This window comes from Perognathus longimembris, chromosome 24 (genome assembly GCF_023159225.1).
Source record: "Perognathus longimembris pacificus isolate PPM17 chromosome 24, ASM2315922v1, whole genome shotgun sequence".
Taxonomy (NCBI): domain Eukaryota; kingdom Metazoa; phylum Chordata; class Mammalia; order Rodentia; family Heteromyidae; genus Perognathus; species Perognathus longimembris.
This window is the reverse complement of record NC_063184.1, coordinates 10,359,181-10,377,164: the sequence shown is the minus strand read 5'-3', so window position 1 is coordinate 10,377,164 and position 17,984 is coordinate 10,359,181. Positions and strand designations below refer to the sequence as shown.

The following is a 17,984-nucleotide window of genomic DNA, read 5'->3' as shown; positions in this document are numbered from 1 at the left end:
ATGAATTGCTAAGGCTTGTAAGAAGACCAAGAGAGAAAAACTGCAGGGGAACTGAGTCATTGCAGTGTACTGTACATTTGTGAGTTTCATAGTCTGTTTTTCATTACTAGAAGAAAATACCTGCATCTCAGAAACTTTTTTCTTTTTTTTGGGGGGGGGGGCCAGTCCTGGGCCTTGGACTCAGGGCCTGAGCACTGTCCCTGGCTTCTTTTTGCTCAAGACTAGCAATCTGCCATTTAAGCCACAGCACCACTTCTGGTAATTTTCTATATATGTGGTGCTGGGGAATTGAACCTAGGACCTAATGTATACGAGGCGAACACCCTTGCCACTAGGCCATATCCCCAGCCCCTGCATCTCAGAAACTTTATGAAGCAAAAAGAATTTTAGGTCACAGCTCTAGAAGTCAAAGCCCCACTTGAGCTGGTGATGGCATCCTTGCTGGCAAGGTACCACAGTGACATGGACATCATATATAGCAATCTAAAGAGAGTTCACATATATGTCTCTTCTAGATTTCTCTTTAAAAGATACTATCTCTACACCATAGTTGTATTATTTTCTTATCTCCCAATAGGAATTAAATTTTAACACATGAACCCTTTGGGGACACAACCAAACTATACCCACTCTACAGCAATTTTTATAAGCTGTATATATCTGGTCTTTACAGGAATATTGCGGGAGAAATTCTCTTCCATTTCCAGCAGCTGGAGAGGAAAAGAAACAAGTTGGAAATATGGAAAAGCATGTTATTGATCTTAATAAGATCTACTCACATGAAAAACGATCTTAGCAGAAATTAGCTTACTGAGGTTTTATCAGAGCCCAATCAGCCTTGGGGAATAGAAATCTCCAACTCTACACAGATTGAGCCCTAAGTACTTGCCAAGTTCACAGACCAGGAAGTGCAAGCTCAGCGAAACCCAGAGATCCAATCACAGGACTCAGGGATGCCCCATCTCTCACCTCTAATCCCCACCCTCTACAGGAGGGAATGCCTATTTGCCACAGGCCTTTCACCTACCATGTCATGTCAACCTCTGAAAAGATTATAAGACAAACTAAAAGGCAAAAGCATTCATCTGAGTTCTATTCTAGTGGCAAAAGCCTCAAGCCTGTAATCCTAGCTACTCAGGAGGCTGAGATCTGAAGCTCACAATTTGAAGCCAGCTCAAGGAGGAAGTCCAGGAGACTCTTATCTCCCATAAACTACACAGGAAAAGCTGGAAGTGGTGCTGTGGCTCACACAGAGTACTAGCCTTGAGTAAAAGAAACTTAGGGACAACTCTCAGACCCTGAGTTCAAGCCCCCAGACCTGTAAAAAGAAAAAACAAAACATATCTCTATGTTCATAAGTGTGATATCCATGATGAAATGAACTAAGTCCTTAAAAGACACAAACATACTTAGAAAAGAAATACATAATTATAATAAGCCTATAAGTAGTAATAGAAACAATAGTGCAAACAATCTGAATCTTGGCTAAAACCAACCTGAAATTTGGCACAGACATGTTCACTGGTGAATTCTTCCAAACATGAAGAATATCATGAAGAAATAACATCTACAATTTCTTCCAGAAAACAGAAGCAAAGTGAACATGTTCTAAATTAGCAAGCATTACAAGAATATTCAAACCATATAAAGACAGTATATTAAGCTATAGAACCAAATTTTCTTGTGATTACGGAATAAAAAATGATTTCCAAGAGCATGATGATGTTTGCCTCAACTGAAATGTTTCTGTTGTTTCTTACTAGCCAGCTGGAATGGATACAGGTGCTCTCTCCAAACCCCTGTCAAACTTACAGCTTTTACCACATCAAAACTATGTCATTTCTATTCATCTAATCTACTTCCTGAACCATATAGTCTTTGAAAAGCAGATGGTATTTGAGTTACTCTTTATTCCTGATATTACTAATAAGTCAGCTCTGTAGTCCAGTCTGTGCAATTTGAAAAGTTATTTTTAATATTTTAAGTTCAATTGCAAAACATGTTTTCTAATAATGATGACAAAGCCTTCAAGTTGGCTACTTTTTTGGCTATTATAAATATGATAAAGTGAGGAAAAGGAAAACATCATGCCAAATTCCCTTCAGATATCATTTTTTAATTTTTCAGTATGGGGTACTTATTTAAATACTGCCTTCCCCCCAAAAAAACCCAACAAAATTTGGTACACCCCTATTCTGCATGCAATGACAATTTCTTATCTGACAACATGAATAGAAACACTTTAAAACAGAGAATGAAATGTTTTAAAAGAAAAAGCACTTTATGTACCCAGAAGTGTTTTTACTAAGGGCAATTAATATGTTTGGGTTTGTGTGTGTGTGTGTGTGTGTGTGAGTGTGTGTGTGTATTACATGTGGTAACCACATTTTCTTTAGTAGGTTAGCTATTAAGTATGTTTTTAATATTTATAAATGACATCAAGGGTCTCATTAATTCTTCCAGAAATCTGAAATCGATAAAAATAGCGGCCTGGTTTTACAAAGCAAGAAAGATTTGAGAGATGTCTTTACAGATTGTTCATGCAGTCCCATATGAGCATGCTGTATAAGAAAAATGGGGTTTAGAGAAATGATGTTAAATGGTTAACCCTGAATAGCTCTGGCACTGAAGATCCATGTGTCCTATTTTAATTTATCCCTTTTAGTTCTCCATGTAGATGACAAAAATTCAACACAAGTATAATTCTCTGGCCTGTTTATCATGCATTTTAAGAGGTGAGTGACAAATGTGTATTTCATGACATACACACATACTATAAATCTTTTGTGATACAGAAGTTCTGAGATACATAGGGAATTAGTGAGGAGAAACAATATTCATTACACTCTGAAACAAGCAATGTGTTCATAAAAATTACCTTTAGCAGAAGGCAATTCAGAAGAATCAGATACAAGAAAAGTCTCTCTGCATTCGTAGTTGGCCTAAAAGCAGGATATGTGTTTAAAAAGCTCTCTCTCTCTCTCTCCAACTCCCTGGCAAACACACAAGTTAACCCTTAGGACAACCAGCACCTTATGTACTCTTATCTGACCGAAGGTCCTCTCTAACACTCACCTTCCCATACAAACATTTCCACTCTTCTAAAACAAAATCAGTATTCTTTTATTAAGTTGTGATCTAACCTCAAATTCAAAGCATTCTTTTGGGTTATTCTTCTCTAAGTATGTAAAATAAAATGTGAAATTCTGTTTGTCATAGATATTCTTTTTTTTTTTTTTTTTTTTTGGGCCAGTCCTGGGCCTTGGACTCAGGGCCTGAGCACTGTCCCTGGCTTCTTCCCGCTCAAGGCTAGCACTCTGCCACTTGAGTCACAGCGCCGCTTCTGGCCGTTTTCTGTATATGTGGTGCTGGGGAATTGAACCTAGGGCCTCGTGTATCTGAGGCAGGCACTCTTGCCACTAGGCTATATCCCCAGCCCCTGTCATAGATATTCTTAAACTGTCTTCAATCTAATTGAGAAGGCCCCAGGCAAATCAGATTGTGTAGAGAGAAAATAAATTTCCACTCTGATGTATATTTACAAGTGAGTAGTTTTGCTAAGGTCTACTTTTTTCAAAATCGGGTTCTTTTTTTGTTTTTTAGTATTATCTCAAAGTAGCTGTATAACAGGGTATCAATTGAATTTATCAGTTCATGAGAACAATGCATCTTGATCAATGTCACCACTCTCATGGATTTCTCCCAACCTCTCCTATCCCCTCAATTTATCTAGTTCTATTTTCACACACACATGTACAAGGAAGTTTTATTTCTCAAAAGCCTCTTAAAGAATCTGCCACAGGCCAGTCTCCTTCATGATTCACATGAGAGGGCTACAATATAACTTAATTCTTTCACTTTCTTGTTTTCCCTTAGATTTCAGTTAAATCCATATCTCTATTATTTGTCCTCCCCCTCTTCAGAGTAGCTGACATGTGCCTAAAAACTATGCCAGGCACAATAGCTCTCAAGTTCGGATGATTCTGAAAATTCAGGGCAGTTTCTTATTTGCTGTGAAGATGACTTTCCTTTTGTGATGGTTTAGGAAAACCACAGGATAACCTGGTTCCTAAGTTTATTTGTAAAAGAAACTGCTGCTAAGACTTTGCAGTTGGAACCAGTGGCAAATAGCTAATAAAAATATGCACAATTAAGCTGGGCGCAGCAGTGAATGTTTATAATTTCAGCACTCCAGAGGCAGGACGATCCCAAGATAAAAGAAAGCCCGGTTACATATCATCAAGACCATATTCCATATTGCCATATAAGGCTATCTCTGTCTCTCTTTCTTCATGTTTCTTTCTCTATATGTAAACACACACCATATATATGTATATATGTGTGTGGTATATACATGTATATATGTATTATATATATGAGAAACTTTCACATAGAACCCATGTCCTCTTTCATTTGTATTTTAGGAAGCAAAAAGTATTCCACTAGAAAATGATTCAATGCACCTATAAAAATAGAACTTGCCATTAGACTCTGAATGTCTGACATTCCACAGGAAGCATGCACAAGTACCACCCTGCCAAAACCAGCATCAAAAGAAGGAACACAAAGGACATTCCTTCTTTAGGAATTCAAATACTTATTATCTTGGAACTGATTGGCTGAGTGGCTTCCAATTTTTCCATATGAGTATTTCATTTGTATCTTTAAGACCATACTTTTCCTAACTACATTAAAAATATACATTTTTTCTAATGCTATTTACTTCCTCTTTTATTTTTCACCATGAGTAGATAATTTTGAGAAACCATGTACTTATATTGGTTGTGCTTGTCTTTGGAGCCACTGAAAACCTGTCTTGTAACCATTTCTCTTCAATTGTCTGTAAAGCTGGGTGCTTTTTTGGATAGTGTCGACTAATCTCATTTATTGACAAAGCATTTTGATGAGAATAGTAAAAATTCATATCTTAGAGTTTAAATATTAAATAGTAATGGCAAAAAGTCTGAGCTTTTCATTGTAGAAGTAGAGATTAATTGCTGACATATCATTACAGCTTTTATGTAAATCTTCATCTTTAGAGGTCTTTATGTTTTGATTTCAGAGACAATACAACACAGACAAATATCATTGCTATACTGTAGTTGTAAATTTTATTTTTTTGTGGGTTGTGGGGCTTGAACTTAGGGCCTAGGTGCTGTCCCTGAGCCTTTTAGTTCAAGGCTAGTGCTCTACCACTTTAAGCCACTTGCCATTTTCGGGTTGTTAATTGTAATAGGAGACTAAAGGATTTTCCTGCTTTGGCTGGCTTTGAACCAGAATCTTCAGATCTTAGCCTCCTGAGTAGCTAGGATTAAAGGTTTGAGCCACCAGTACCAGTTCTTAAATCTTTTTTGTTTTAATGGTAATCTTTTCTTTTTATGTTCTTCATCATTTTTTTCCAGGAGTTTGAACTCAGGACCTGGGCACTGTCCCTGAGCAAGGCTAGCATACTTCAGACAGCTCTACTTCTGGCTTTTCTGTAGTGGTTAATTGGAGATAAGAATCTCATGGTCTCTCTTGCCCAGGCTGGCTTTGAACATCTCAGATCTCAGCCTCTCGTGTGGCTAAATTATCGCCTATACCTGGTGATCAATCATTTTGATAAAATTTAAAATTATGACATATAAGACAACAAACTAAATTCTGACTCTCACGCTTTCCTTTATATGGAAATCTATAAAACGCAGGCATAGCTATAAATAACTTTATGAGTGTGGGAAATTGAGATGGCAGAGGATTTGTCCTAACACTAATACTTCTCATGGAGGAAAGGGAGCCCAATTTGCTACCCCAAAATTCTGTCATGGAGGCAAAATGATTATTTTGAGCTAGGGTAACTGAAACTCCATAGATGCAGGAAGAATTCTCTCACCTCTCCTTATCTGAGTGAGTTCATGGTTAAATTTCTCTTTAAGTAAGTCATTCTTTTTTCTTCCCCACCCCCACAGTAATTCTTCTCATTAACAGGATTTGACTGTAAAGTGAATTAAAAATAAACTTTCAGACATATTCCTTTCCTTCCACTAGTTCCTCCATGTATTAACTACTTGTTTCTCTACAATATGTAAACTCTTGAAGCCCAACTTCTCCTGTTGGTTAAAAGGGCATAAGAATTTGAAAAACAAAAAGTGTCTGTCATTCCATTATTCATTGCAGAATGAAGTATATAGTTCATAATATCACGCGCTGCTTTACATAGCAATGGTAGTTGATCAATAAAGTCCATTAAGAAATAGCAGTAGGGGCTGGGGATATAGCCTAGTGGCAAGAATGCCTGCCTCGGATACACGAGGCACTAGGTTCGATTCCCCAGCACCACATATACAGAAAACGGCCAGAAGCGGCGCTGTGGCTCAAGTGGCGGAGTGCTAGCCTTGAGCGGGAAGAAGCCAGGGACAGTGCTCAGGCCCTGAGTCCAAGGCCCAGGACTGGCAAAAAAAAAAAGAAATAGCAGTAGGTCTGATTCTAAATATGTAATAGAGGATAGCCTTGCACTGAACAAAACCCTCACATCCTGGGCTTCATTGCTGTGATTCCTGCTCACTAGTGAAGCCCACCCATCCATTCACATAGGTTAAGGGCAAGTAGTAGAGGCTGAGTTTGGGACCAGATCTGTCATTATGAATAATATTTTATTTAGTAAGCACAAAAATATTTTACTTATAAAATTATTCTTGCTGGTGTGATAACAGAGAAAGGTTGCTGCAAGGAACACTTGATCAGATATAGAGTTCCATAAAATAATACCCTGAAATGTGCAGGCAATAATCCAAATGATGTGAACATATCAAGAGCCAACAAAACCCCATTCCAGTGCGACGAGACACCAATCAGCAGACAGAGCACAGAGATGAAGATGCTGTTGGGATATGCTGAGGAAGATTTTGAATACAGAAAATACAAAAAAAAATCAACACCCGTGGAACAAATTTAAAGAAGAGAAATCCCAGCAAAGAAATAGAAGATAGAGAGAAGAAAAGGAAATTATAGACAGTAAAAAATATAAAAACTCTAAAAATATCTAATGAATAAGCCAAATAGCAGAATGTAAAAAACCAACAGAGGAAAGAATCAGATAATCCAAACTTGAAGACAAAAGCCATGCAAATAGCCAATTATAAAACTGACAAAAACAGACAAAGGGCATGGGCCGTGGGGTGATAGAACACCAAATCTCAGAATGTATGGGACTCTAACAACAACAACAAAAATCCAACATTTGTGTCACCAGAACTTCAAACGCAGAAAAGAAATGGAAACCCCATTTGAACCATCACTTAAAATATCTTTATTTTAAATCAGAGAAAGGTGAGGCTAAAAGAGACTTCGTGGCAATAATAACCAAAAGTTTCCCAAGTTTGTCAGACCTAGACATACATATTCCTGGGGCTAAGCAAACCCATATTTCATAAAATATGAAATGTAAGATAAGGCACATCACAAACTTTTAAAACTCAAAGATGAAGGAAAAATCACTACTGCAGCCAGACAGAAAAACACTTTATTATCTTTGGGGGAGGGGAAAATAACAAGAATGAGGGGAAAATATCTCTTTTTGAAAACAAGGTGTTAGCTGAGTGGAAATGACTCATGATTCTAACCCTAGCTAATCAGGAGACTGAGATCTGAAGCTCACAGTTCAAAGCCAGTCATTGTAGGGAAGTATGAGTATGCTTATCTCCAATTAACCACCAGAAAGCTGGAAGTGGAGCTATAGCTCAAGTGGTATAACATGAGCCTTGAGCAGCAATAATGCTCAAGGAAAGCACCCAGGCCCTGAATTCAAGCCTGAGGACTGGCACAAAACAAAACAAAAACTAGGTATGGAGAAGAAAAGCACAATATTCAAAGAAGAGAATTGATCAACATCATTTAGGAATGAAGGGAAACCAAGACATTTTTAGGAAAAGGCAAACCAAGAAAATTTATGGCTAGCATACTGACTGTAACATAGTGGCTAACGGGCCAGGTGTGATGGCTCACCTAGGTAATTTTCCTTCTCCGTAGACAGAGACAGGAAGATCATGAGATCCAAGCCAGCTCGGAGGATGGGCTAATGAGCAAGACCCTACCTTAAAATCAAATGGCTAAAAGATCAGCCAAGTAAACAGCAAAAGAAAGGTTCTTCAACTATTAGAAAGCAAGAACAAAAAAAAGTAGGTTTGAGAAAGGGCTGAAGAGGTAGGGCTATTATCAATGTGGCTGCCAAACACTGGCTGTAACTACGGAAAGGATGGAAAGGATGGCTAAGGAGAGTTCAACATTGGTCTTTATTTTACAGCATACACATTTGTTTTGATTTACCAATATGGCAGACATGCTTGGCTTCCCACCCATGGGCAAGTCTCTTTGTTCTTGACCATTATTATCACAATTTATTTTTCTTCTTTTTTCCATTATAAACAACAGTGAACATCTTTTTTTCTTGCCAGTCCAGGGGCTTGAACTCAGGGCCTGAACTCTGTCGCTGGCCTCTTTTTGCTCAAGGTTAGCACTCTACATCTAAAGCCACAGCACCACTTCTGGCTTTTTCTATATAAGCGGTACTGAGAAATGGAACCCATGGCTCCATGTATATGAGGCAAGCACTCTACCACTAGGCTATATTCCTAGTTCAACAATGGGCATCTTTAGCATAAAATTTTACCCACATTTAGTGTATTATTGCCATACACTTGTTCCCAGAAGGGAGATTACTATGTCAAATGATACCACCATTTCTTAATCTCTTCATAAATACTATCAAAATGATTTAAAGACAGTGAGACTTCCTTATGGAATGTCAACCAGCCATTCATGACACCAGTTTTCTTTATCACTGCCAGGAGCACCACTGTCCATTCCTCCCATCTTCCTGATACAATATCAGTTTAAAAGTCCTAAGTAGGGCTGGGAATATGGACTAGTGGCATGAGTGCTTGCCTCCTATACATGAAGCCCTGGATTCAATTCCTCAGCACCACATACATAGAAAATGGCCAGAAGTGGCACTGTGGCTCAAGTGGCAGAGTGCTAGCCTTGAGCAAAAAGAAGCCAGGGACAGTGCTTAGGCCCTGAGTCCAAGGCCCAGGACTGGAAAAAAAAAAAAAAAAGAAAGTCCTAAGTAGTTTAAATCAATTTTGCAATCACAGTTTCTTCTTTTCAGTCTTCTTTTTCATATCATACACGTTTTTAAAACTATTAAAAATCCAACAGACAATTTTTCTTAAGTCATCCATTTTTTGTATAACATGATATTCAATAGGCAGTGCAGAGTGAAACAGATTCATAAGCAATTATACACAAAACATTGCCAAGTAGTTGTGTCTCTTCAAAAGAATTAGGTCAGACTATTCCTTGAAAGAACATTTTAAAAATAGTGTAGTGGTGTTTAATTTGGGCCATGCAATGAGAAAAGGCATGTTTAATTGAACATGGCTTCAAATACGTTCTAGCAAAGAAAAGAATGTACTTACAAATCGAACACCAAGTAATGGAAGCCTTCTTCTGAAATGCTGTCATGGAGTCTCACTAAGAAAAACAAAGACGAGAGTTTGTATTATGATTATGCCTAAGATCAACATCAAGCCAATCTTGCAGGCAGCAGCAGCTGCCTCTAAATGGAAATGTGAATATCACCCTTTATTTGAGTCTATTAATCCATTGATACCCGCTCAGCTTGTCTTGGAGTGAGACGAATTCAAACTGGAATTTTATTACTAGTAGTTATTAATGATGGCCTCTTAAGAAAAGTATTTAACTTGTAATGATATTCCGTATCAATTCTTCCTAAAATGCTTGAGAATAAAGGATATAGTAACTAAAAAATCACCTACATACTACCATGTAAATGCTATGTAGATGTTAATAATTATTATGGTATGTAATCTGAAGTTACCAGGTTCTAACAAGTTTCTTTCTAACAAGTTACACTTTCTTGTCATGTCCTTCCCTACCCTAGTTCATGCCTTCACTAACTCACATATTGACTATAAATTGGGATAGCAAGAGCAATCCTTGTCAGTTCAATAAAGGGTCTCCCTGCCCATTTGTTCTACAATATTTATCTAATACTGTCTGTCTCGCCTGTCAAAACAACACTTTTTTCAGTTTTGTTTTCTTTGAGATGGGTTTTACTATGTATCCCTGGCTGGTCTAGAACTCATGATCTTTCTGCCTCAGTCTTCTGAGAGTTAGGGTTATAGCTGCTGGCTTGCTACGTTTGTCCCTTCTTTACTCAAGTCTCCAAAACCCATACTAAGTCATTAGCTGTAATTTGCATGTGCCTAGAACTTTATTAAAAACAATAGTAAATTAGTTTTTCAAGTTCATAAACATTTTCCAAGGAGTTAAACTTGGCAGAAAATTCTAGCTGAAACCTGTGTTTGTTTCTCAAGAATGGAAAAGCCATTTTTTCACTACATTCAACCACATGGTTAAAACTTACACACATCCTATTCTGGTATTTAGTTTTGTATAAGCCCTCCCATCTCATTCCTTCGATCCCTTACAGATGATTAATTCTGTTTATTCCAATCCTTTGGGCGGTAGCTTGTCCTTACAATTGTGATAGAGGGCAAGGCAAACATCAAACATCACAAGAGTTCCCTCAAAAGCTTCAGAATTCTACTAGGATCTGTTCTTAGTGTGTTTCTCATGCAATGATGAAATACACATTCATTACCACATAGGTTGCAGTCATCCTGAGAAGGAATCTACAGCATACATGGACATTCGTACATTCCTCACTTTATACTATCTCCATGCTTTACGATCCGATTCCATCTCTTTCCAATATCATTGCTGGTACATTATAAAATCTCTACTGAATCCCTCTCTGGAAATTTCTCCAATGTAGAAAAAGAGAGTTTTAATTTTTCCAAAATTACAGATAATTGTTTTTAGAAATATGGTTTTGTGAGTCATCATCTTGTTTTTTGACACTACTGGGTTTGAACTCAGGCCTGATGCTTTCTAGGTTGGTACTCTTATCACTTGAGGCACATCTCCATCCAATTTTGCTTTAGTCTAGGTTTTGTTTCACTTTGTTTAGTGTGTGTGTGTGCACTTGCACGTACCTGGCAGCATTGGAGCTTGAACTCAGAGCCTACAATCTGTTCTTTATCTGGTGTTCTACAACTGAAATCATACCTGCATTTCCAGCGTTCTGGTGATTAATTGGAGATAAGAGTCTCATGGACTTTCCTGCCTGTGCTGGCTTTGAACCTCAGCTCTTAGCCTCCTGAGCTAGAATTGAGCTCAACTGCCTTACTTATTTTTCAGATAAGGACTCTTGTTTTTACCCTGGCCAGCCTCGGGCCAGAATCTAATTTCTCTATACTTCTTAATAGCTGGGATTATATAGGTAAGCCTGTCATAACTGGCCTGAGAATGTAGATTTTCCGGTCATTAGTATAAAGAAATAGGCTATATTGGAGGCAAGTGGGAATGAGACTCTTCCAGGTCAGCTTTAGACCTGACTGGACTCTCCCACTAGAGTGCAAATAAGGTGTGCTCCTCCCTTATCTTATTAATTGTCAGAGTATCAGCCTTGAATTCTTAGAGGTAACATCTTATCTTTAGTAACTAAACCAAGAACTCTCTCTTCTTCAATATATACAATTTCCTTCTCATCCACACTACTGGAGTGAAGTCATATTATGTAACATCCCACCCTAAAACCTGTCATATAGCAGGTAGCCTTTCATAATCAGTTTTGGATCTTTACTATATTAAATCTTCTACAACTTTTAATTGTGTGAAGAGTGCTCATCTCATCAATTTGTTAAATCAGAAATGCTGCTCATACCTTTGTGTAGACTTAATGTTGCTGAAGAAAATCAACAGTTTAAGTTGATGATGTATGTTCTGTTCATAACTGTTGAGTGCTATACAGAAGGTCAGATTGTGGCTGATAACTCAATGGCATTCTTAGATGACACAGACTCAGAGATCTCTAATGAAGTTAGTGTTTAGATGAACTCAAGTAATAGTACAAATACTTTAAAAATATTACAATAGGATTCGCCATTATTCTCTTCTATTCTTTCAAGGAAAAAAAAAACCTTTAAGGAGGGGGGAGGGGCTCAGAGGTTCAGATCCAAAAGTTGTAGGTCTTAACAGGGTAGAAGAGTTCAGGTGCAACCAGAGAAGGAATGCTAAGTTCTCATTATACTCAAAAAAATTTCCCACTAAGATTGAATACTATCTTCATATTCCTTTTAAATAACCCTTATTTGGAAATAAATTATTTTTTGACCAAGTAACCAATGGCTCAATAAAGATGCTCATGATCAAATATATGACACTCAAGAAGTTAGCCAACAAGTACACAACATATGTAATCATGGATCAAGCAAACAATTTGTCCAAATGATGTAACACAATTCCAGATCCTCTTTAATGTGTCTAACCCACCATTGGAAGCTGTGATATTATTTCTGAATAAAAGATGCTACTGATGTCACAGAAAAAAAATCAGCATCATATTGGTTTAAGATTAAAAGGTACACATACCCCTTCTTCCTTTATCATTTCCCTCCCAACTTCTTTCCACACAATCTTCATAGTCATTTGGTAACAAAACTATGTGATACAGTCACATAATTACAATGTTTTAGGGGATAGAATTGTTTCTTTTTTAATGAGTTTTAACTCTTCCCTTCTATTAGCAGAGTTGATATTCTGATATTTATTTTATAGTCACTGCAATCATTTGATTCTTCTCAACACTGTTGTCAGTCAAAAGTATCCTTTATTCTCCATTCTTTATTTCCTTGTTAACAGCTACTCAACAGCTGAAAAACCGTTTGTTTTTTATAACATGTTATGTTTATTATTTCCTAAAAATAATTGTCGATTTTTTTTTCATACCAAAGGGACTACAGGGTGATCTGTCACTCTGCTCATTAAGGCTGTAAGTTCAAGACTGAGAACGCAGCTTCCCCGGCTGCTCTGTGTCTGATGTTCGGGAAGCATATTGTATCATGTTCTTACTACAGCTGCTCACTGCCAATGCCAGAAGCCACACATATGGCTGCACACAATTAGCCTAATGACAGCCATCCCTACAATGGTTTTTGAGAGAATACTTGGAGAAGATAATCAAAAAAAGCAGTTAAAATAGCTCGTGGTAGTTACACTTCTCCCAAGTTTGCTCAAAGGTAAAATTAAATTTAAGATCAAGTAAGTGAATTTTCTTAAACAGCATTATACTTATCTGGAATTAGATTTTAAGTTCCAGAACTTGAAGGATGGACTTCTAAGGGGGAAAATGCCTCTGATGCTTAAATAGTCCCAAAGTTAATTGACCCATGGCTTAATTCACTTCCTCTCTCTTCTTTATATGTTACTATTTTGGTAGTTTGTATTCAAATCATCATAGGCGCTCTGCTTTCCCTTCCTGTCTTTTCTTCTTATAAGATTTCACTACAGCTAAAGCTGGAGGCTCATACCTGTAATGCTAGCTATAGAGGCCTAAATCTGAAGATCAAGTTTAAAGCCAGCAGAGGCAGAAAAATATGTGAGATTCAACCAGCAAAAAGTTGGAGTGGAGGTATGGCTCAAGTGGTAAACTGCCAGCCCTGAGTTACCAAAAAACAAAACAAAACAAAACAAAACCCTAACCAAACAAACAAAAATGAAGAGCAGAGCAGGGGGCTGGAATACGGCTTAGTGGTAGAGTGCTTGCCTTGCATGCATGAAGCCCTGGGTTCGATTCCTCACCACCACATAAACAGAAAAGGCCAGAAGTGGCGCTGTGGCTCAGGTGGTAGAGTGCTAGTCTTGAGCAAAAAGAAGCCAGGGACAGTGCTCAGGCCCTGAATCCAAGCCCCAGGATTGGCAAAAAAATAAAGTAAGAGCAGGAGGCTCTGTGATCAATATCCAAAGCGAACAAAAAACAAATAAGCAAAAACAAAAAAATTCATATCCTTTGCCATTTCTTGATCCCCTCTCACCCTGCCTCTGGACTTGGTTATATGATTTGCTATGAGTACTGTGGTGCAAGCAGAGCTTTCATAAGCATAGTATTCTCCAGATGATCTTTTGAAAATCACCTACAGTGCTAAGAAGTGTTATTAGCATATTGAAAGGCAAGAGAAGGTGAGGAAAGATAGTCAGAAGTCACCTTGGCATTCCATCATGAGCAAAGCTCACAGCTAATTGTAACTGTGGGACTGACCTTAGATACATATCATTTAAAAATCATATGATCGAACCCCGACAACTCAAAGTAAAGAGCAAATAACAAACTATTGCTGTTTTAAGCCACAAAGCAGAGGATGAACTGTCTGTTGTGAGCAACAAATGATATATCCACAGTAATGACTTAGTCTGAAATGTGTAATTGTCTTCATATAATTCTATGTCATAAGTAAAATTTTTAGCAGAAAAAGAACAAGTTTGTCCTAGAAAACATGAAAGAATTAGTATAATTCTCTGAAATTGAACATGGTAGGGCGATGCTGCCAATGTTATCACAATAGTAATAAAATAACTCATGGAGAACAGATTGCATTGCATCCCTGTAATCACTGTTTGCGGCTTCTGAGCATCAGCTCTGGATATAAATGGGACATATTTTGCATTTTTAGCTTTTCTGAGTTATAAGATTTGAGGTAGCTGGATTTGGTTCACATACAAGGATGGAAAAATGGCAGCTTGCAAGTCAGACCCTTTTTATATTCCCATCAGTAGTTAATTATAATTCACAGCCAGAGCAAGCACTAGCCAAGCTGGGTCATGTAGCATGCCAGAAGCAGGGTGCCAATAGTGAATTCATTTGTAAATTAAAAAAAAACCCAAACATACTAGTATTAGGCCATTTTAACAGTCAAATAGCAGCACTCAAAATTTCAGCTCTACTATTTGGTCTCTGTGTCAACATTGTTGATTTCTAGAGAGCAATTTTCAGACAAAAACAAACAAACAAACCCACAAACAGAAGCACTGACAACCACACTCAAAGGCCACCTAATAATACAACTGGAAAATGGAAGGCATTTCTATGTATGTGCCCTGTTTTTCTTCATCTCTATTTCTCATAGCATAGGTGATATTGTTAATGAAGTCACAGCAGATTTTTTTTTAATCACATCAGTATAAAATAGACTAACTTGACACACTCAAAAAACTTTCTTGCCCAGGCTGACTTTGAATGACAATGTTCAGATTTCAAACTCCTGAGTAGCAAAGATTTCAGTTGTGAGCCACCAGTGCTCATGGAATAAGTATATTTAATGAAATATTTAGCAATATGCCCTACTAATAAAGGCCAAGGAAGCTATTATTGATGAATCAAAAAATAAAATAGCTCCTACACCAGAAATTGAAAGACTAATAAAAATATTTCCCTATACGGATAAATCTACTTTTCAATCTAATATTAACTAGCATTAAATTACCTTTAAAATAATTTTATTGTTTATACTTAAGAACCAAGACTAAAAATTGATCCCTTTTTGAACTCTATTACACAAAAACTTGATATGAATTCACATTCATATTAATTTACAGACTATTCTAAAAACACAGGAAAAGGTTTTATTTTATTTTTTTTTATATTTAGAAACTTTTTTTTCAAATTTTTATTATCAAACTGATGTACAGAGAGCTTACAGTTTCATACGTTAGGCATTGGATACATTTCTTGTACTGTTTGTTACCTTGTCCCTCATACCCCCCTCCCTCCCCCCTTTTCCTCCCCCCCCCAGGTGTTCAGTTCACTTACACCAAAGAGTTTTGCAAGTATTGCTTTTGTAGTTGTTTCTCTTTTTTTACCCTGTGTCTCTCAAATTTGGTATTCCCTTTCAATTTCCTACTTCCAATACCAGTAAACACGGTTTCCAATATACTCAGATAAGATTACAGAGATAGTGTAGGTACAACCACAGGAAGGTAACACAAGAACATCATCAATAATAGAAACTACACATACACATAGGACGTTGAAAGTAGTTACAACTGTGATATAACAATTGTTTCCATAACATGGAGTTCATTTCACTTAGCATCATCTTATGTGTTCATAAGGGTATAGCTATTGGGCCTTGTGATGCTCTGCTATGATTTGCCTAAACCTGTACTAATTATTCCCAATAAGGGAGGCCATAGAGTCCATGTTTCTTTGGGTCTGGCTCACTTCACTTAGTATACCTTTTTCCAAGTCCTTCCATTTCCTTACAAATGGAACAATGTCATTCTTTCTGATAGAGGCATAAAATTCCATTGTGTATATGTACCACATTTTCCTTATCCATTCATCTACTGAGGGGCATCTGGGTTGGTTCCAGATTCTCGCTATGACAAATTGTGCTGCGATGAACATTGTTGTGCTGGTGGCATTACTGTGATTTTGTTTGTGGTCTTTTGGATAGATACCCAAAAGTGGGGCTGGTGGGTCATAGGGGAGTTCTATATTGAGCCTTCTGAGGAATCTCCATACTGCTTGCCAGAGTGGCTGAACCAGTTTACATTCCCACAAACAATGAAGTAGGGTTCCCTTTTGGCCACATCCCCTCCAACAATTGTTATTATTAGTTTTCTTGATATATGACATTCTTGCTGGGGTGAGATGGAATCTCAATGTTGTTCATCCCAGGGATGCAAAGCTGGTTTAATATACGCAAGTCAATTAATGTAATCCACCACATCAACCGGAGCAAGCTAAAGAACCACATGGTTTTATCGCTGGATGCGGAAAAAGCGTTTGATAAAATCCAGCACCCATTTATGCTAAAAGCCCTGGAAAAACTGGGATTCCAGGGAACATTCCTGAATATAATCAAGGCAGTTTATGACAAACCAACAGCAAGCATAACTCTAAATGGGGAAAAACGAAAGCCATTCCCTTTAAAATCAGGAACAAGGCAGGGATATCCACTCTCTCCCCTGCTCTTCAACATAGTACTAGAATTCCTAGCCAGAGCAATTAGGCAAGAAGAAAATATAAAGGGGATCCAAATAGGAAAAGATGAAGTTAAACTTTCTCTCTTCGCAGATGACATGATCCTATACCGAAAGAATCCCATAGACTCTACCCCCAAGCTACTAGAGCTGATCCAAAACTTTGGCAAAGTTGCAGGATATAAAATAAACCTTCAAAAATCAATGGCCTTTCTCTATGCTAACAACCCGAAGACCGAAGCTGAAATCAGGAAAGCAACTCCTTTTGCAATAGCCCCCCAAAACATAAAATACCTAGGAATAACCTTAACCAAAGAAGTGAAAGACCTCTTTGATGAGAACTTTAAAAGCTTGAAAAATGAAATTAAGTCAGAACTAAGAAAATGGAAAAACCTCCCATGCTCCTGGATTGGGAGGATTAATATAATCAAAATGGCAATATTGCCAAAGGCTATCTACAAATTCAATGCAATACCCATTAATATCCCAACACCATTCTTTAATGAAATAGAGGAAGCAATCCAGAAATTCATATGGAACAATAAAAGACCTAGAATAGCAAAAACACTCCTAAGCAGAAAGAACAGTGCTGGAGGAATTACAATACCCAACTTCAAGCTGTATTATAAAGCTATAGTAATAAAAACAGCTTGGTATTGGCACCGGAACAGGCCTGAAGACCAATGGAACAGAATTGAAGACCCAGAATTGAACACACAAAACTACGCCTACTTAATCTTTGATAAAGGAGCTAAAACAATAGTATGGAAGAAAGATAGCCTCTTTAAGAAGTGTTGCTGGCAAAACTGGTTCAACACATGCAACAAACTAAAACTAGATCCTTATATATCACCCTGCACCAAAATCAATTCCAAATGGATTAAAGACCTTGAAATCAAAACAGGCACCCTGAAAACACTAAAGGAAGGAGTAGGAGAAACACTTGGGCTCCTTGGCACAGGACGGAACTTCCTTAACAAAGACCCTGAAAGGCTACAAATCAAAGAAAGGTTGGACAAATGGGACTGCATCAAACTGCAGAGCTTCTGCACGGCAAAGGACATAGCTCGCAAGATAAACAGAAAGCCCACAGACTGGGA

General features: G+C 37.6%; 1 protein-coding gene across 4 annotated transcripts in view; it reads right to left on the bottom strand.

Moving 5' to 3' along the window:
- The window catches only part of Camk2d (calcium/calmodulin dependent protein kinase II delta), a 249,777-nt gene that overhangs the window by 116,325 nt on the left and 115,468 nt on the right, over positions 1 to 17,984 (bottom strand). For all 4 annotated transcript variants that reach the window (XM_048333531.1, XM_048333528.1, XM_048333530.1 and 1 more), the window contains exon 4: positions 9,456 to 9,510. In XM_048333531.1, coding sequence (XP_048189488.1) covers positions 9,456 to 9,510 — 55 coding nt within the window. The remainder of the gene's footprint in view (positions 1 to 9,455; positions 9,511 to 17,984) is intronic.